Here is a 22,088-nt window from a genome sequence, read left to right as displayed (position 1 = left end):
CTCTTTAATGATATTAATAGTTTGATTTAGAACTATCAAAAGAACTAACTACCAAAAGATTCCCTTTTTTCTTAAATAGTTCTTTGTGTTCGGGTTTATGGTTCCTACTCCTGTACTGGAACCTACAAAGCTACATTAAAAGACAAAGAACCATTTTTTTTTAATAATGTATTCACTCATTATCATTAGAATGATTAAAGGAATATTCCGGGTTCAATACAAGTTAAGCTCAATGGACAGCATTAGTGGCATAATGTTGATTACCACCAAAAAGTTGTGTCTCATTTTCTTAAAAAAAAGCAAAAATCAAGGCCAATTTTTGGAGGGTTTAAAGGCAGAAATGTGAAGCTTATAATTTTATAAAAGCACTTACAATAATTCTTCTATTAAAACTTGTGTATTATTTGAGCTGTAAAGTTGTTTAAATCATCAATTTTATGGTGGTTTTAGGGTTTGTAAAATTGTCTATAACTTTACACAGAAAAGATTAGTAAGTGATTTGATCATACTTATACCATGTTAACACGCATATTGTTTATGTCTTGTGGCTATACTTTTGAAACAGTGAGTATTTTAACATTTACAGATTGGCTCCCATTCACTTCCATTGTAAGTGCCTCACACCCAGATTTTTGCTTTTTTTTTTTTTTTTTAAGAAAAGGAGGGACAAGTCAAAATTAAATTTTGTGGTAATCAACACAATGCCACAAATGCTGCTGATTGAGCTTAACTTGTATTGAACTTGAAATATTCTTTTAAATATATTTATCTACATTTGTATTTATATCATTAGTAGGTGTGTTCTCTTTCCTTGCACACCTGATGTCTTTTTGGGAAGGAGGTTAAATAAAGATCTATATTTGTTAAGGAGATGTACTTGTAAAGCTTTTATTATTAAAGACTTAATTTCTTACTCCCTTTCATTGATTCAGTTCCCCCTTATAGATTAAGAATAACTGATTCATAAAAATGGAGTACAAGCTTACTAATAAGTCATGAATTTTAAGTCCTGATATATATATAAAGAAAAATTCCTTTAATTGTATCATTTAGTTTTAGGTAGACAATAGCTCTGTGGCCTTTTGGCAGCATGCATTTAAATAACTAATTGAATTTAAGTATATCAGTTTTCTAATCAGAGTTCTGCGATTTTGCTAATCAAAATGTGCTCCTACTAGAAGTGATTTGTTGGCTGGAACATTGCTTAATTAAATAGGCCCATGCACGCGCACACACACACACACACACACACACACAAATACAAATACAAACATACAGCACTGTGGTAATGTAATAAACTTTAAATAATCAAAATCTCACTTTTTCCTCTTCTATCCATAAACTTCTTTCATTTAAAAATAATAAAGTGGTCATTTTAAACTCATTAGAAATTAATCTCAAGAACAAAATCTACAATAATTAAAATCTTGCTTTGTCTTCCTCTCTCCATATACTTATTTAATTTTAGAAAAGAAAAATGGAACAGTCATTCTGAACTCATTAAATATGTGTCTCAAGAAAAAGGAGAACTAGCAGTTTATTAACAAAATATAAAATTACCATCCAGTAGGGGTTTTTGAATGATGGAGTTGAATTAGGACAACATTTTCATATAAAGGAGATGGTGTAAATGTTTAATTAATCTGATTAGATTCAGCAAATCTGTGCCAATAAACGATTCACACTGAAATCAGATTAATTCTCGTCCTTGCTACGGTGCATGAATTTAAATTCTAAGCTAAAATGAGCAAGTATTTGAAGTGATTAAGAGAGCTATATGAAGGTGCCATACGGAAACTTGCCATGTTTTATGAATAACTGAGGTTTGCTAGAGCAGAGATCACGAACTGCCATGACTAAAATTATTCTGGTGGCTTTATTTTTCTATGAAACACACTTTGCTGCCTTTGTGACCTGAGCAGGTGTCTAAGGGAAGCTTGGGGTGTTTCTTTCATACAAACAATCTACAAGCGCACACCTGTGTCCAAAGAGACAGAACACAGGAGTAAGCTAGCGGAAGGATGATGCCTGATGTGAAAGGTGACATATCGATTCAGTGTGAGTGTTTGATGGTTTGATGAGGGGGCATGTGTGTATGTGTTGATATCAACTCCTATGACTAGTTTAAAAACAGCTTAAACAAGCCTAAAATGGTTTGCTGGTATTAGATGGATTAAGATGGTCAAGCTGCTCTCCTAGCCAGGCCAAGCTGGTCTTCAGCTGGTCTAATTTTCAAACTATTTTAAAAACAATTTAAAAATTATAGAATAAAATATATTTTGATGTTTTATTTTTCATATATCAAAGAGATAATGCAACAAATCTAGAACAGGATTCATTACTTTTACACTTAAATTTCATGAGACGTAACAGACTGTCAAACACATTATACATAACACATATGATACACATAAGCTACACAAAAGCATTTTCTCAGGCACTTATTGAGTCTGAAAAGTCTAAATAGTACACCCAAATGACAATAGTCAAATCATACTGTTAATGTGTTACACTTGCTATAGTTTACTTCCACATTGTTTCTTCATCAAATAGCAATGTCAAATGTAAATCAAGTCAATCACTGAAATAACAGAGTATTAAATAGTTTGTATAATATGTATGTGTGCACGCATTTGGGATACTGATAAATCACCATTGTTGCACAGAAAATCAAGTAGTATTTATTTATATGAATAAAGTACTAATTTCTCTTGTATTAAACAAAGAAATTGATATCCTGTGAAAGTAAACTTATATAGATATGAAATAATCATAAAACTCTAATTTATGGAAGTGCAAAAAATAAATAATTAAAAAATACTTTTGTGCAGTTTTAGCAAAAAATGTTTTGTGTTCCACTATTTATAAGAGAAAGATTAAGGAATACTAAAGAGGTGTGGGGAAATGTATGAGGTACAGGGTCACTTTGGGTCACTAAAGACCAAAAGTATGCATATAAAGATTAAAAGAATATTCAGAGTTCAATACAAGTTAAGCTCAATTGACAGCATTGATGGCATAATGAAAATTATTTCAACTCGTCCCTTCTTTTATGTAAAAAAAGAAAAATCGAGGTTACAGTGAGGCACTTACAATGGAATTGAATGGGGCCAATTTTTTGCAGGGTTTAAAGGCAGAAATGTGAAGCTTATAATTTTGTTAAAGCACTTCGATTCTTTCTTCTGTTAAAACTTGTATTATTTGAGCTATAAAGTTGTTTAAATTGTAATTTTTACAGTCAATTTAGGGTTTACAACATTATGTCATCATGGCAACAAAGTTGTAAAATGAAATATAACTTTACACAGGAAAGGTTAGTAAGCCATTTTATCCACTATAGCCACTAGATGTGAAATGCATACATTTCACATCTAGTGGCTATACTTTTGCAACAGTGCGTATTTTAACATTCACGGACTGGCCCCGTTCACTTCCATTGTAAGTGCCTCACTGTAACCCAGATTTGTGCTTTTTTTGAAGAATAGGAGGGACAAGTTTAAATAAATTTTTGGGGTAATCAGAATTATGACACAAATGCTGTCGAATGATCTTAACTTGTATTGAACCAGGATTATTAAAACCAGCAAACCAGATTATCCTGACCAGGCTGCTGCTGCTGTTGCTGCTGCTTCTTCTTCTTCTTCTTCTTCTTCTTCAAAAATCAGTCTACACTACTAATTATGCCTTTCTGGATCTTGACCACCTTAATCTAAAACCAATACACAATGAAATTACTTAACAAATTCCCCGGCAGTGGAGACCAATAAAAAATACAAGAAAAGAAGGAAAACTTCAAAATGTACCATTTGCTTAAGAGTCTAATCTCCTTGTGTGATGAGGAGGAGGGCGGGGCCGGGCTGTGAGGACACACGCCTGGCCCTGAATTGGGCTAATCAGCTGGGAGGGGGATAAAGATGAGCCGGAAGCACCAGTTCTAGAGAGAAAGAGCCACATGCGGCCACTGGGTGTGTGTGCATGTCTATGTTTTATGTTGTTTTAAGTTGAGTTTATGTCATTAAAGTTTATGTTGACTGTTCTGCCGGTTCCCGCCTTGCCATGGAAACCTTTCTGAAGTCTCTAAAGCAACTGATGCATACTGCTCCTGAAGTCACCATGGTGCCGTGACTGACCGCTGTTTAGGGAGGAGCAGAAGAGAGCAGAAATAGATTAGAAAAATATGCACCCCCTACTTTTTTATGCAATATATTTCAAGAAGTGGGGGTTTCTCTCTTCTTAAGCGTAAGAAATATGATATAGTGTTTCTTCAAGAAATGCACCTTTCTACACAGGAAGCTGAAACATTTGGAAAGATATGGGGTGGGCATTTTTTTTATATAGTGCTGGCTCGAGTAAGAGCAGGGGAGTCATTACACTGATAAGTAAACATCTACAATTCAAATGTCTAAATTAGGAAGAGTCATTATTGTTTTAGCTGAAATTCAGGGACAAAGTCTTAATTTGGCTAATATATTTGCACCTAATGTTGATGATCAGGGCTTTTTTATAGATCTTGAAGGGATGTTGCAAGCCGCTGGCACCCCTCATGATATAATATTGGGAGGAGACTTTAATCTTTTGATGGACTCAGTCCTTGATCATAGTGAAGCTAAAGTGTGCAAGCCCCCTTAAGCAACATTGATGCTTCACAAGATGTGTAAAAATCTTGATCTTACAGATATTTGGAGACTTTTGAACCCATCTGGTAGGGACTATACATTTATTTTTCAGTCCATAAGATTTACTCTAAAATAGATTTATATATATATATATATATATATATCTAAGTCCCTCATTTCATCTGTTGTTGATTGCTCAATTGGAAACATTTTAGTCTCAGATCATGCCCTGGTGTGTTTAGAGGTGTTGCCACATATGAAGAAAAGGAAATCATGTAGTTGGCACTTTAATGAATCCCTCTTGCAAAATCCTGAATTCCAACAAATGCAAAAGGCTGAAATCAGTGTCTATCTGGAGACAAACTGGTCCTCAGTATCCACTGTGGGCGTGGCTTAGGAGGCACTTAAGGCAGTTCTTAGGGCCCGGATCATACATTATGCCGCATTCACCAAAAAATCCAAAGCACAAGAACTTGTGGAATTGGAAGGGAATATTAAAAGTGCCACGGCAGAGCTGAAGCACGAATGTCATCAAATGGCCTCAGAGAATTTACCTGTTTGAAATACAGATATAATACTATTTTGTCACGGAAGGTGGAGTTTTGGCTATTCAGGGCAAGACAGTGTTACTTTGAGTCAGAAGACAAAGCAGGGAAGCTTCTGGCTAGATATATAAAACAGAGATAGTTTTTTCTATCATTCCCTCTGTGAAATCTGCTGATGGTGAAATATTTACCTCGGCCACTGATACTAATAATGCTTTTAAAGAATTCTATCTTGATCTTTATAGTTCCATGTCTTCATCTACTGAAGAGGATATTAGAAACTTTGTGGAACCATTAGAACTTCCTAAACTGTTGGTTGTGCAAATAAATTCTCTTGATTCTGAGATAACCTTGGAGGAGCTTGGTGAGGTAATTAAGGCCTTGCCTACAGGCAAGGCTCTGGGGCCAGACAGCTTTGCCGCTGAATTTTGTAGATCTTATGCTACAGAACTGGCTCCACTTTTGCTAGAAGTTTATACGGAATCATTAAAGAATGGAAAGCTTCCACCAACCATGATACAAGCCCGGATCAGTCTGATTCTTAAAAAGGACAAAGATCCAAGTGAGTGTAAGAGTTACCGTCCAATTTCCCTGATCAAGCTAGACATTAAAATATTGTCATAAATTTTGTCTAACCGATTACGTAAAGTTATGACATCTCTTTTACATATAGATCAGGTGGGATTTATTCAGGGCCGTAACTCTTCTGATAATATTAGGCATTTAATCAGTATTGTGGTCAGTGGCGAATGATCAGACTCTAGTCACTGCCATCTCACTTAATGCCGAAAAGGCATTTGATATGGTAGAATGGGATTATCTTTTTAAGATTTTGGAAATTAACGGTTTCGGGAATACTTTTATTGGATGGATTAAGTTACTTTATAAACTTCCGGTAGCGGCGGTACAAACAAATTTATTAATTTCAGATTATTTTACTCTGGATAGGGGCACCCGGCAAGGTTGCCCTCTTTCCCCATTATTGTTCTGTCTTTCCCTGGAACCATTAGCAGCTGCGACAAGAAAGAAGGATGATTTTCCAGGGGTGACGGAGGGAGGTGTGGTGCATAAGCTTTTGCTTTACGCAGATGATATTTTATTATTAGTCTCCGACCCCACTAGATCTACGCCTTGCCTCCACAGAATTATTAATTCCTTTTCTAAGTTCTCAGGATACAGATTTAATTGGTCTAAATCCGAAGCTTCGGCTCTGACAGTGTACTGCCCAGTAACGGCTTTTCAACCGGGTGCCTTCCAGTGGCCCAAACAAGGCATTAAGTATTTGGGTATTTTATTCCCAGCAAATTTGAGTTAATTTTGACCCTTTAATAAAAAAATTTTGAGCGATGTGGGCAGGTGGGCTTCATTACATTTATCTATGATTGGGAAGGTTAATGTTATTAAAATGAATTGTATTCCAAAATTCAATTATCTGCTACAGTCTCTCTCTATAGATGTCCCCCTCTCTTATTTCAAGCAATTTGAGAGCATAGCAAAGTCCTTCATTTGGAATGGTAAACGTCCCAGATTACATTTCAGTAAGTTGCATAAGCCAACTGTCAAAGGAGGGCTAGGGCTAGGCTCCTTTGAAAATATGGTTCAACATTTTGGGATTCCCAGATCTCAGTTCTTTAGGTATTTACAGCTACGCCATCTGCTCTGTACTATTTTTGGGAGTAGCATACACCCCCCTAAAGCAGCAGATACTCTGGGAGTGGTGATTGCTGCTTTTGGAAAAGGTCATGAGGCATCAGTGTATTACTCTCTTCTAACTCAGAGTCTGGGGGACGGAGCTTCAACTTCTCTCAAGAGATTATGGGAGAAAGATCTAAACTTGGTATTGGAGGAGGGAGTGTGGGCTAGGATTCTAAAAAGCATCAAGTCTACATCTAGAGATGCAAGGGTACGCCTTATGCAATTTAAGATTTTACATTGATTCTATTGGACCCCCTCTAGATTGTATAGGCTTGGTCTGAAAGATACACCCACCTGCTGGCGATGCCAATCACAAGATGGGGACACAACCCATGTTTTTTGGTGGTGTGTTAAGATCCAAGAATTTTGGTTGAGGGTTCAGAGTTTTATGTGTGATGTATTGGGCACTCAAATTTCATTTTGCCCCAGACTCTGTATTAGGCAATGGGGCAGTCATTAATATAGGGGATAAATACATAAAAAATTGGGTCCTAGCCAGTGTTATGATCGGCAGACAGATTGTTCTTAGGGGATGGAAGTCAGCTGGAGCACCCTCATTTCAAGAGTGGTACACAGAGATGGGGAGGGTGGCGGCATTCGAGGAAATGTCATGTAGAAGGCTAGGTAACTTAGATTCATTTAATAAAATATGGGGCAGCTATTTGGCCTTCTTGGAGGGCTCTCGGGGAGGGGCAGTGGAGAGAGAAGTGTAGTATTAAATGTGTGTGATTATTTTATATATATATATATATATATATATATATATATATATATATATATATATATATATATATATATATATATATATACAGTGCTTCCGGAAAGTATTCACAGCGCTTCACTTTTTCCACATTTTGTTATGTTACAGCCTTATTCCAAAATGGATTAAATTCATTATTTTCCTCAAAATTCTACAAACAATACCCCATAATGACAATGTGAAAGAAGTTTGTTTGAAATCTTTGCAAATTTATTAAAAATAAAAAACGAAAAAATTCACATGTACATAAGTATTCACGGCCTTTGCCATGACACTCAAAATTGAGCTCAGGTGCATCCTGTTTCCACTGATCATCCTTGAGATGTTTCTACAACTTGATTGGAGTCCACCTGTGGTAAATACAGTTGATTGGACATGATTTGGAGAGGCACACACCTGTCACCAGGGGGCAGTGGTGGCTCAGCGGTTAAGGCTCTGGGTTACTGATCAGGTCAAGCCCCAGTACTGCCAAGATACCACTGTTTGGCCCTTGAGCAAGGCCCTTGACCCTATCTGCTCCAGGGGCGCCGTATCATGGCTGACCCTGCACTCTGACCCCAGCTTAGCTGGGATATGTGAAAAAAAAAGAATTTCACTGTATATGTGCAAATGTATAATGTGTGATAAATAAATATAATTATAATAATTATAAATTATAATTATGTCTATATAAGGTCCCACAGTTAACAGTGCATGTCAGAGCACAAACCAAGCCATGAAGTCCAAGGAATTGTCTGTAGACCTCCGAGACAGGATTGTATCGAGGCACAGATCTGGGGAAGGGTACAGAAAAATTTCTGCAGCATTGAAGATCCCAATGAGCACAGTGGCCTCCATCATCCATAAATGGAAGAAGTTTGGAACCACCAGGACTCTTCCTAGAGCTGGCCGCCCAGCCAAACTGAGCGATCGGGGGAGAAGGGCCTTAGTCAGGGAGGTGACCAAGAACCCGATGGTCACTCTGACAGAGCTCCAGCATTTCTCTGTGGAGAGAGGAGAACCTTCCAGAAGAACAACCATCTCTGCAGCACTCCACCAATCAGGCCTGTATGGTAGAGTGGCCAGACAGAAGCCACTCCTCAGTAAAAGGCACATGACAGCCCACCTGGAGTTTGCCAAAAGGCACCTGAAGGACTCTTAGACCATGAGAAACAAAGATTGAACTCTTTGGCCTGAATGGCAAGCGTCATGTCTGGAGGAAACCAGGCACCGCTCATCACCTGGCCAATACCATCCCTACAGTGAAACATGGTGGTGGCAGCATCATGCTGTGGAGATGTTTTTCAGTGGCAGGAACTGGGAGACTAATCAGGATCGAGGGAAAGATGAATGCAGCAATGTACAGTGATATCCTTGATGAAAACCTGCTTCAGAGCGCTCTGGACCTCAGACTGGGGCGAAGGTTCATCTTCCAACAGGACAACGACCCTAAGCACACAGCCAAGATAACAAAGGAGTGGATCCGGGACAACTCTGTGAATGTCCTTGAGTGGCCCAGCCAGAGCCCAGACTTGAACCCGATTGAACGTTTCTGGAGAGATCTGAAAATGGCTGTGCACTGACGCTCCCCATCTAACCTGATGGAGCTTGAGAGGTCCTGCAAAGAAGAATGGGAGAAACTGCCCAAACATATGTGTGCCAAGCTTGTAGAATCATACTCAAAAAGACTTGAGGCTGTAATTGGTGCCAAAGGTGCTTCAACAAAGTATTGAGCAAAGGCTGTGAATACTTATGTACATGTGATTTTTGTTTTATTTTTTTTTATTTTTTTTGTTCAGTTTTTTATTTTTAATAAATTTGCAAAGATTTCAAACAAACTTATTTCACATTGTCATTATGGGGTATTGTTTGTAGAATTTTGAGGAAAATAATGAATTTAATCCATTTTGGAATAAGGCTGTAACATAACAAAATGTGGAAAAAGTGAAGCGCTGTGAATACTTTCCGGATGCACTGTATATATATATATATATATATATATATATATATATATATATATATATATATATATTTTTTTTTTTTTTTTTTTTTTTTTTTTGTGTATACTCAAGTGTGACCACAGGGATATTTGTTGAGGGTCAGGGTGGGGTTGGGAGGGGGAAAGGGAATAATGGGGGTTAAATGTTGATTCTGTGAATATACAGTAAGTTTTGCTTTTCTTTGTCAATTGTGTGAATCAATAAAAAGTGTTAATCAGAAAGAAGTGGGGGTTTCAATAAATACTTCATTATTTTTACTCAAAGTAGTTCGTTTTTAAGTTGTGACCAGACCTACTTGCTGTAAGAATTGTCTCAAGGCACTTCTGACTTCTGTCCAGACTTTATGAATAGTCTGTTTATATTACGCTGAATTGCACTGAAGCCTCGTATAGTGTCGCCTTAAGAAGTTCTCTATTCTGTCTCCCATTAAGCTAGCAGATTGCAGCACAATTGTCAAAGTCTATGACTGTGTGATGTTGAAAAGAACAACATAAATTACCTCGAATGAAAGCAGCAAGACCTAAAAGTGCATCAAGACAATTGCTTTTTCAATTTCTTTGTTAAAAAGCTTGAAAATCGAAGCTGGTATTGTGTATGTGACTTGAGGTGCTACTTCTTGTTGCCAGTCCTTTATTCTGCTCAGTGGTGCTTTAAAGGATTGGAAGAGGAGAAGTGAGGGATCAAGAATGTCAGATTGGTGTTGTTATTTATTCAAGCCGAACCCATGAATGTGATGGGGGAGACAAAAGCAAGCGTGAAATCATGCAGCTGTGCAAAATCAATACAAGTTCCCTTGACAGTAATAAAAGATGATCTCTGTCGTTTGTGCTTCAAAACATTCAGATTTTCCTTCATACTGCATCCACACTCTCTCAAATACTCTCCGACACACGGCAATGCCTGCACTTTGAAGAGAGACCACCATGACTTAGGTGCAGAAATGGAGTTGAATAACAATTACGTAGATAGCGAAGACTGTTTTATTAAACAAAAGAACATTACAAAAAAGTGAAGTTTCATGTTTTTTATGGATTAATGAGACATTGAATGTCTCATAAATCCATTCAGAGACAGAGAGTGATAAAGAAGAGAGAATATTTGTGTTTGAGTGGAGGGAAATTAGTTGGACATTCTTATCTCAGGACTCTTATTCAGCTTTTCTTTAACGCATTCCTTTAACATAAAGGCTTTTATGTAATGTGTCGAAGAACTCCAATACAGAGAGTAGGACAAGAAACAAGAACAGTAACTGCACATGAGTCCGAGAATTGTGTGAGTAAATGAGTGTGTGCGTGAATGTGCAATGTTTCTGAGTGTAACTGCTCTTAGCCTCTTGGCATTAAAAGTAACTTATGGTACCTCATTGACGCTGATGTACTCATTTTGACACAAGCCACAAATGTATGCACTCATATCCTATAAATATTAAAATGTTTATGTGTGTGAATGTCATCAGATTTATTTATCAGATCATTTCTGTTGAAATGATACACTGGCTCACATGCAAGGGATATAATCCAGTTGTGAACTGTCAACACATTTATGTGTAATTATAAATGTAATTTCTGCTACCCTAAGGCTGTTTTTGTATGCATAAATGTACAGAGACCAACAGGTGATGGTAAATGGCATGTCCCCATTTTACCTGGTTTCTTGACAGACATTATTGAATTGGCAGCTGCAAGACATCAGTTTATTGGTCAGACAGAGACGCAGGAGGTTTTTATAAAAGTAATATATCACCTCTGTGTTTGAACTATGACTCTAAACCTCTGGTTTTGCATTAGCCCGAAGGCAAAATGCTGGAGGAGACAGACGTCACCACAGCGCTTGTATTTCTGTGATTCAGTCCCCTCCTTTATTTTCTTTTTCTTGAAAAGACTGGTTCCTAAAATGTACTTATACACACACTTATCACAAACTAATTCCTATAAAACACAATAATCACTGACACATAATTTCTTGGAAATATGTTCTGAAATAATGCGGCCATTCAAATGCTACTTTTTACTGCAGATATAAATGGCACGTTTCATGCAATTACCTCAACATAATAAGGCAGGCAGAACATTTGATTTCGTTATCGATAAACTACGTTGTTATGATTTCAAAGCTTGCAGTAATATTTTATGAAAAAAGGGAAGGCAAATAGCTCTATGTAGCATTGGAATACAACATTAAATTCAAGGATGTAGCCACATATTCATGATTGAGGTGACCAAATGTAATACTATAAGACTCGACCACTAATCTGAATAATAGGTGTTAAATAGGGGGGTCTAATACAGCACTGATAAATGTAGTGATAATAGTGGCCATATATTAGGCCTACAGGTAAGAGTTGGTGGCAGTGGTGAAAACAACAACATAGGTATTAGTAACAGTTGAATGAAAGCAATAGATTCCTTTTGTAGAGAAGAAGCATTAGCATTAGTTTGAACTTGAAGCAGCATGAATACAGCAGCAACGGGGCTAGATGGAGTAGCTGTAGTCACAGCCTCAGATGGCATTGATTCATTTTGCACACAAAAAATGTCAAGAACTGGCTGAAATCTCCAATTCTACTCTGATTAGCTGGCTTCTACGCAATTACCACAAGTCTGATGCACAGGTTTTTATCAGTCCGACAAGAAACAAAAAGTTCCTAGGTTGCAACATTGAGTGCATCTGAGGAAAAACAAGTAGCTGGATTTGCTAAATTTTGCATGGTTCATGGCATCAATGATATTTAATAATTTTGACATTCAGGAGCAACACTATGCTTTGTTCTCCGAGTTCAGGATAAATGGTACATATTCAGGGTTTGAAATTAACTTTTTGGGTCACCGGCCACTGTCGCTAAATGTGTTCAAAAGTCACTAGCCACTCAACATTTTCACTAGCCAAAATCTCCACCCCACAAAAAGTGATAAAGGTAACTGGAGACTGAAACTGTATGCATTTGTTTGGACATTTTATTTGAACAAGAATAATATTAGTTTAGCAGGACACAAGCCTAATGATTTAAGTCACCTTTAGAATATCTTAAAGCAAATGACCAGTTAGAACAGGAGGAAAATTGGTCAGTAATTGAACCCCTTCACTCTACATTGTATTTGCCTATTTGTAAATGTATCTTTGTGTTTACACCAACACCATTGTGTTACAGTGGCATTTGTAATGATAAGGCCATTAGCACAGGTAACACTATATATGCCACATTACTGTGGTTAGGTTAATGTTGATAGTATTTTCTAAAAAATAAACTATATGATTTGTTATGAAAAAACTAATAGCCTAAGCACATTTTGAAAAATTGAACTACAACTTTCACAGTTTCATCTAATAGATTCACCCTAATAGATTAAATATGAATTGATTCAAGTTACCAGTTAGTGTTACTGCAGTAAAAACACAGTTTTTTTTTTTATTTTATTAAGCATGATGAAGTGTATTTTAAAAACGGATGATGTGTATTTGTCTCCTCTTTACCTCGTCAGTGCTGTTTATAATGTAGGGGCTGTCTAGCAGTTTGAGAGGTTTGACTTCCTCCATATAGAGCTCTATACTAGAATGTTCTCTGTAGAATTCCATTGGGTCACAGAAGTTTTGTGGTCTCCGCCAGCTACCAAGAAATAGAGCGAAGCCTGACTGAATCACGTAAGTTTCACTCCGTGGTGTCCCAAAGCTCTGCCGATCTGATCTCTGGAGCATGGTGATGTGCGCTGTGGTGGTTCACGCGAATGCACGCTTCATTCGCCCTGCATAGATGCACGTTTAAGTTATGAGAGGCATATTTAGTGCTTATAAAGCACTGAACACCTGCATTTGGTGGGCTGGGGATGTTAATGTCAACCCTGCACATAACTGGTCGCAGTTTACATGACAGCCTCCTCCTGTATAAGTGGGTAGTTCTTGGGCAGATTACGCTGCAAAGTGGACCAGACTCTGTGTGAATAGTCAAAAGTTGTAGTGGGAGCAGGTGTCATTGTATTACTGTAACAATAATATCTAACACTATATAGTGAAGTAGCAGCAAATAAAAAGACAAAATACAGTTAAAATATATAGGATTTTATGTTAAATATATATATGAAGTAGTAAAAGTAGTGGTCGCTGAAGCTATGAGAGCAGATGTGTAGCAACTGTTATACAATTTTTTGAGGTGAAAGTGTGAGAAAGGTAAAATAAGACAAACTTCCACATGTAACAACAACAACAATAACCACATTGATTGTGCAGTTATCTTCAGTTATGATGAAGGAATTAAGTCATTCTGGCATTTTCCTTATAACAAAATGCCAAAAACATATCACTATTGTTATTTTTTTATTCAAAAATATTCTTAGCAATAGAGAAAAGCCATAATGTCCCAGAGGAAATCTTATTACTCAAAGGTTGCTTTTTCATAGCTCAGGAGACTTGCTGGAGATCGCTGTTATGTTGGGCTTAAGCATCGACTTTGTCTCATATCTTTCTCCTAAATAAAAAGGAGAAATAAAAATAGAAATTAATGTGACAATTGTTGACAAACAGTAAGAATATAGAAACATAAAACTGTTACATTTTAAAGCTCTATACTCTATTAGCAGTACTGATAGCATAGTCAGAGAAAGATTTGCTGAGAAATTGAGTTAACATTTCATTCTTTGGTGTTTTGGCAAATCTAAACACAATTTGTGGCATTGTTGAAATCTCTTCACAGCTGCAAATACACATTATAATGACAATATAAAATAAACTAAAAAGATTGTACAGAATGAAACAGCATAAAATGTTAAATATAATAAATAACAAATGAGTAAGTAAGTATGATGCTTGGAGAACACAAAATGCCAGCCATCTGCCATGGCATGACTGGATGCATACAATGCCATTGACACCACAGTTATACTGCTGAATAATCCACGAAAAGTTCTGTGACTCAACGTATATACACACACACACACACACACACACATACACACACACAGGCCGTGGACTTGAAATCATTTTCTCTGTCTCCCAGATCTCTTATTCCTGCTTCTCTGGCAGCTCAAATGCTTTTATCTTATGGTTTGAGCATATTGGCCATATTTTCCCAGCTCTGGCAAAACTAATTCATTTTGACCCAGTTTCATGACATGCCTGAATCAATCTAGTGCCTTTCATTTCCTCTCCATTTCAAGGTGTTTTTTTTTTTATCATTCATTTTGCTGGACTCCAAAAGGACATTCCATTGTGTATGCATTGGGTTTTGAGTGCATCCAATTTACTCCATGTCATTTTGGTGATATAGACAAATAATAGGATATGAGTCATGGAATGGACACATGAGACTTTGCAAATGACAATCATAAAACCCCTCATTGTTTCTTCTACTTTTGTTCTAGTTAGAATAAATAATGATAAGAATGTATCAATCTGTTGAATAAAACAGAGAGATAAAGAACATTACAACAACCAATAAGCTGTGTGAAATGTAAAGATTTGTGGATTCTCATCAGCACATAAGAATGGCTGGTGGAAACTGGTGGCCTTCAGTGGAGCAAAAGCATCTAATTTCTATGACTGACAGATGCATATCAAGATTCTTAGTTCCTCTCGACACAACTGCAGTGTGTAGTGCAGAATAGTATTCCCATAACCTCCCACTCACATAAAAATGAGGACCAAACAATAATTGTACGCGTTTTAAGGCGCTGATGACAGAGGATTTAATCCGTGACGCGGGCTCGCGCACATCAAAAACAGTGGCGCGTGGGCTCCGCTCTTTATAGCACGAGCCGTACAGGTATAAAACCAGACGACGCACGATTCAGAATGCAGAAAATCGGAAAAGTCGACACCCATCAAGCCAGAAGTACAATCAAGTCCTCATCCAAGGTTGAGTATATCGAGTATTCACATGATATTATGCTGTCATACTATTTTGAAACTATTTTAAACCTTTTGACCATTCCATTCCAGATTAAGTTTAGGGTCTTAATACTTCTCAATTTTTTTTAGACAGTTTTTCTCGATTTATTCTTTCAAGACAGTAATACAGCATGCAGATGTGATTATTAAAATTATGCCTAAAAAGTAATAGGATGTAAAGCAAAATACAATCCCATACAAACGATTGCAGCAAGTTTTAAGATGTGTATGACTTGATTCCTGTCTAAAATAAGTGGTTTATATCAGCCTACGTCTCGGGACAAAAAATATTTATTTATTTATTTATTAGCAGATGCATTCTTACATGAAAATGTGGATCGGTTGGGCAGCGTGCGCCTTCCTCTTGTTCGCCTGCTTGGGAACTCTTACTGAAGGCTATCCGACAAAACCCGACAACCCGGGAGAAGACGCACCTGCGGAAGAGCTCGCCAAGTATTATTCAGCATTAAGACACTACATCAACCTGATAACAAGGCAGAGGTGAGTTCTTCAACAACTCTTTTATACTAATTAAAAGAATGGTATCCTAGAAACATTTATGTCCCATCTAAAAATAACGTTCTTTTCACTTTTTTAGTTTGCGTTTGTAACAAGATTATGTAGATTAAATGTATATTGTGTATTTTGGTTAAAGTTGTCTAAGCAAGTGGCTTCATAATTAAACGAATCTACTAAAATATCTACCTTTAGGCAACTCGAGGGAAAACAGTATAATGTAATCAACCTGTAGAAATGTCATAAGATTAATGAGACCAACAAAATGAGGTCAAGAAAGTGACTTAATGAAACGAATCTACTAAAATATCTACCTTGAGGCAACTGGAGGGTATAAAACAGTATAGACTTTCTTTCCGAAAATGAACTGCGTCCCACACAGCGCTTTAAACGCGTTTCTTTGCGTTCAAAATTCGGGTTTTGAATTTGTCATTTGCAATTTTATTTTTTTATTCATTAGATTTTTTGTTGCCGAATGAATTTCTTCAACACCTTACGTGTTGAAAAATACTCACAAGTGAAGGTCTTTTGTTTGTAAAATCGCGAAAAACAACCAAAGATATCTTCGGTAAGGCTGACTTCGTATTTCGTATTTTAAGAAAATCGCTGATTCATCTGGCATCATATGAATACTAATTAAAGGGCCTCAACAACAGTTACAAGATGTTTTCATAAGATACAAGAATAATTAATAGACATAACTATTTATTTTTCTTTAGATAAGAAAGGGGGTTAAATAAATGGTAAAATTAGCTATTTTCGCAAAATCAAACATTGGTAACCCCCGCGAAAATCAAACATCGGTAACCCCCGCGATAATCAAACATCGGTAACCCCCGCGAAAATCAAACATCGGTAACCCCCGCGAAAATCAAACATCGGTAACGCAGACTACTCGCATTTCTCCTAATTTAGCTTACAGTTGCAAATGTAAGCTAAATTCATATACAGATAAACATGTATGTTTGACCCCTCAGCTATTGATAACTTCATTTGACAAAAAATTTAAATAAATTACAAATCCACAACCAGCTGTGTTTACACAGCAAAGAAACACTTTAAAGCGCTGTGTGGGACGCAGTTAAAGACACATCTAAACTATTTCATTTTTTATTATTATATAGAAACAGGATAAAATACATCACAAGAGAGCTAAAAAAAACAAGGCCTTTCAGAGGGGACTCATAATTGTCACAACTGATAATGAGATAAACGACTCCAATACTTGAAATTAAATATGGGATCTTTACTCATTTCTTCTTTATCACAGGTATGGCAAAAGGTCCAGTGCTGACACCTTAATTTCAGACCTCCTGCTTGGTGAAATAGAATCCCACCCCCAGTCCAGGTAAGAAACTTTTAATTTGCACTCATAATTGCACTGCTATTACAGCAATATGCTAATAATAATAGCTGACTTTGTTCCATTCTGCATTCTTCAAGTTAACAATTAAAAATAAAGATTTTAGAGAATTTTAAGGTGATGACCACTGTTCAGCAGTGGAAAGTGCTTATTAAAAACAATTGTGTTCAACTATAAGCATTTATTGCCTGTTCATCAACAGATATGAGGACCATTTGGTGTGGTGATCTCAGCAATTGTGTGCTCATCAGTCATGTTCATGTGTCATCCTGTGAGCTGTTCAACATTACTACACCAACCAGATCTCATAACATTGAAATCCTTGAAACTTCTTGTGAAGTACCAATGCCACAATCAGGATAGTTAACACATTGCAGAACATTCAAATAACTTTAACACATCAGATCATCAAACAGGAAAAATGTCTTTACAAGTACACGTCTGTGTGAAATGCTCCAACATATATAGTTCCGTAAAATATGGCCTTGTAGAAATTTGTGCTCTCTCTACTCTTATCACAGATCAATGAGCCATCCAACAAGCCGACTGTACAAAGGCTTAATCTGTTTATGCCTATTGTGTCCATTGTAATTCCAAATATCAAAGGAGAGTCATTACTTACTGTACAGTATAACAGTGATAATAAAATCCACTATATTTGAAAGAGTTGTCTTTGTTTTCTGTTGTCTTCGCTCAATAAAGATATTCCAGTCATATTTAAGAATATGCTCTGGGCTTTGTCTTTAATTTCTAAAAGTTTCCTGACAGTTCCCTGAAAAACAAAGAAACAAAAAAGTTGCATCAAATAAATGAGGATCATGAAAATGTTTAAAACCAATGTCTTAAGAGGCTAACATGTAAATCACTAATGCCATCACATTGCATTTTGAAGCATTTCACCATAACAACAAAAACAGAACATCAAAGACTTGTGTTGTACAGCATAAACAAATACAAAACGGATCAATCTAAAAAAAAACTTATAAATCCAAAACTGTCCTTGCCAAAAGGATTCACATATTTTGGACATTAGAAAGATGGATTAAGAAACAGACATATATAGAATGAAATTTATGATGTTAAAAGCATTTGCAGTCATTATACAAGTGATGAAAGTATGACGTCCAGAGTATTAAAAATGTAAGAGCTTTTCATGGCCTCATTTAATGACTTTTAACCATGTGGAAGCTAACAAGTTGAAAATCCAATATAAGGTGATTATTTCTATAGGGAAAAATGTAATCAACATGTAAAGATGTCCAAGATGTCCAGAAGACCAACAAAATAATATCAGTTAATAGCAGATGATGGAGCAACCTTTAGGAGTTGTTCAGATTTTCCAGATTCTTCTCGTGGATCTCCTGGGACTTTCCGTATTGGTCACTTGTTGGCACTGTGTCCTTTTGTAGGTTATGTGGTCTAGTTTCTGTGTTTGTTTGTTTTTGAACTCCAGTTTCCAGTCATATTAATTGTGCACTCTTGTCCTTTGTTTAGTCACCAGTCTTGGCTTTGTTCAGAATAGCACAATATCATGCTACTCTTATCATTTTTGCAGTAAAAATTATGCATACTGAACCAAAATGCAATACAACAAAAGTACACTGCCCTAGGGACTATTTCCCACAATGCAATGAGCTAAACTTCCATTTCCAGTGTGACAGATGAACCAAAAGTAATCCTCCACAATTACTAATACCTTTATTTGACTCATTATTTGATCAGTTATTTAGTGGATACAGCACAGTATGCAGTAACCATTGTTCTATTCCATCCCTAGGCTGTTTACATACTTAGGGTGACCAGATTCCTGCTTGTGGAAAACAGGACAGCCCCCTCTCAGCAAAAATGAAATTGACGTATCCTTTCCTAGGCGCAGATCAATGCAAAGTAGAGGGTGCATCCGCATCTGTAACTGCTGTCACCTTGTACTTTTCGCTGGCAGCAATGTTTTCAGTGTGCGCTTGTCTTTCAAGAGTTTATCATAAAATGCAGAGCAGTCCAGTCCAAAATTAAGATGTACGAAAAGCATTGCCTTCTTGACTGTTACACTGAGTCGAGATTTATCTGGTGTCCACGCTGCGTTCATTAATGAGCACACGCTCCACAGATGCAGATGTCCCAGGCAGGCATAAAACAAACTCCACGACCTTGGCTAAGACTCCAAAGTTGATGGTCTTGTTCTCCAGCTCACGAAAAATGTTTGTTCATCCATCAGACACGACCGTCTTGTTCATGTTCCACTCAGTGATGCTATGAATAGCAATGTTTTTCACGCAAGCCCACTCATCAAAGAGCATGGTTTCGTCAATCAAACTGAGAGCGGGGATTCTGGAGTAGAAGTGTTCGAGGAATGTCTTTCCACTCTGGGATGTCTCTCAGTAGGGCCCACTCTAGTTTTTCTGTGTTCTCCAATGAGCGGCCCCAATTTTGAAGGTAATCCACTGATGCTGAATAAAAATTTCTCACTGCACAAAAGAAATCATCTGCTCACATGTCACCAGCTTCAACCAGGGCATCCAACTGCTTTTTAATGTCAGAGGGTATGATTGATTCCTCAGAGGGTATGATTGATACATTTCTCAGGTCATGAATGTGCAAAGCTATGGCCATGCACAACAGAATGATAAGCAAAAAGTCCTTCACTTGCCTGCACCTTGTCAGATTCTGATCTTTGCTTCACAAAAAAATTGCTAACACTTGGTGTGGCACACATAGTTTTAGCAGCATCCATATGCTTTTTTGTATGAACATGCTGCGCGATGTCGGTGCAGCCTCCATGGGTGAAGGAAAAGCAAGCTCCACAAATCTCACACCTCACTTTACTAGGCTCTGTCTGTGACTCCTTTTTTAGAAATGTTAACTCTTTTTGAAGATCCTCATTAAATGTACATGTACGCTTCCTTGACATTTTTCCAGCCGCAATTTCATCTGTGTGCTTTCAAACTGACTCTTCAATCAGTTCACTAACTGGATGTCAATTGATAAGGGATTGTGATTGGATAGTTTAATCCAGTCATGTACTTCAAATAACACGGTGTGACTTTATTTGTTTTACCAGCCATATCCTTGGCTACCTTTGATTAGAATACTCACGTAACTGAGAAAGCCGTATAGGCGATAGAGAAATTTTAGGAGAGGGGAAATACGGGACAAAACACTATTTTTTCAGAACAAGTCAGGACACTAGAAAAAGTGCTTAAATACGGGACTGTCCTGGGAAAAATGGGACGTCTGGCCACCCTAAACATACTGCACAGTATACACTATATACTGCCTACAAGTTTATGAAAGTATTATGTAAAAGAGTGTAGATTATGCTAAAAATATATATTTCAAACAGGAGTATGCTACATTGTTGAAGTGGTTAATTTGCCTAATTCAAAATGGCCTGTTAAATTGATATTACTTCTTGTTCCTTCATCATACTGGAAATGGAAGGTCTGGTCAAGTGAACTGTATTGTAGGATAAGCGATCTACTGCAATATGTTCTTTTAGATACACCGATCAGCCACAACATTAAAACCACCTGCCTAATATTGTGTAGGTCCCCCTCGTGCCACCAAAACAGCGCTAACCTGCATCTCAGAATAGCATTCTGAGATGATATTCTTCTCACTACAGTTGTACAGAGTGGTTATCTGAGTTACCGTAGACTTTGTCAGTTCGAACCAGTCTGACCATTCTCTGTTGACCTCTCTCATCAACAAGGCGTTTCTGTCCGCAGAACTGCCGCTCATTGGATGTTTTTTGTTTTTGGCACCATTCAGAGTAAATTCTAGAGACAGTTGCACATGAAAATCCCAAGAGATCAGCAATTACAGAAATACTCAAACCAGCCCATCTGGCACCAACAGTCATGCCACGGTCCAAATCGCCAAGATCACATTTTTTCCCCATTCTGATGGTTGATGTGAACATTAACTGAAGCTCCTGACCTGTATCTGCATGATTTTATGCACTGCACTGCTGCCACACGATTGGCTGATTAGATATTTGCATGGATAATTGTTGGTGTCAGACAGGCTGGTTTGAGTATTTCTTTAACTGCTGATCTCATGGGATTTTCACACACAACAGTCTCTAGAATTTATTCAGAATGGTGCCAAAAACAAAAAACATCCAGTGAGGGGCAGTTCTGCAGATGGAAATGCCTTGTTGATGACAGAGGTCAACAGAGAATGGCCAGACTGGTTCAAACTGACAAAGTCTATGGTAACTCAGGTAACTGCTCTGTACAATTGTGGTGAGAAGAATATCGTCTCAGAATATTCTGAGATGCGGGTTGGCGCTGTTTTGGCGGGACAAGGGGGACCCAATATTAGGCAGGTGGTTTTATTGTTGTGGCTGATCGGTGTACTTTTAGATAGACTCACATTTAGCAGTAGTAGGCCTTTCGAGTATTCTATGCATATAAAATTTAGCATAATGTGCAGTATGCAGACTGCATATTGGAGAAGTAGTACAAGATGTATTGTATTATGCTATTATCTCAGAACTCTAAACCAGTGGTTCCCAACAGAGAATGCGTACCCCAAGGGGTACGTAAGCAGGTTCCAGGGGGTAAGCAAAAAGAATCGGATTTTGCTTTGTTTAACATATTAAACACAATGTATGACTTAAAATTATAGGGATTTGGGCTGGGTCAAAATATAGAAGTTCCGATTAATCTTCATTTGAAAGATATCGATTAAAATCCCAAGATCGATCTTTGCGATCTCTATGCAAAGTTCAAAACT

At 37.2% G+C, this 22,088-nt stretch overlaps 1 protein-coding gene across 2 annotated transcripts; it reads left to right on the top strand.

Annotated features, from left to right (window-relative positions):
• Positions 1-15,348: 15,348 nt before the first annotated feature.
• On the top strand, positions 15,349-17,994 carry LOC127425277 (pro-neuropeptide Y). Of its 2 annotated transcripts, none has more exons than XM_051671040.1 (4): positions 15,349-15,439; positions 15,786-15,973; positions 17,259-17,336; positions 17,554-17,994. In XM_051671040.1, the coding sequence occupies exons 1-4, from the start codon at positions 15,377-15,379 to the stop codon at positions 17,576-17,578; spliced, it is 354 nt and encodes a 117-aa protein (XP_051527000.1). In that variant the 5' UTR covers positions 15,349-15,376; the 3' UTR covers positions 17,579-17,994. The 2 variants fall into 2 exon arrangements, with proteins under 2 accessions (XP_051527000.1, XP_051526999.1); XM_051671039.1 differs by having other exon boundaries at positions 15,357-15,439; positions 15,783-15,973.
• Positions 17,995-22,088: the final 4,094 nt, after the last annotated feature.

The sequence above is a fragment of the Myxocyprinus asiaticus genome, chromosome 34, assembly GCF_019703515.2.
Source record: "Myxocyprinus asiaticus isolate MX2 ecotype Aquarium Trade chromosome 34, UBuf_Myxa_2, whole genome shotgun sequence".
NCBI classification, from domain to species: Eukaryota; Metazoa; Chordata; class Actinopteri; order Cypriniformes; family Catostomidae; genus Myxocyprinus; species Myxocyprinus asiaticus.
Note: the sequence above shows the minus strand (reverse complement) of the source record. Positions and strands in the feature narration are given on the sequence as shown.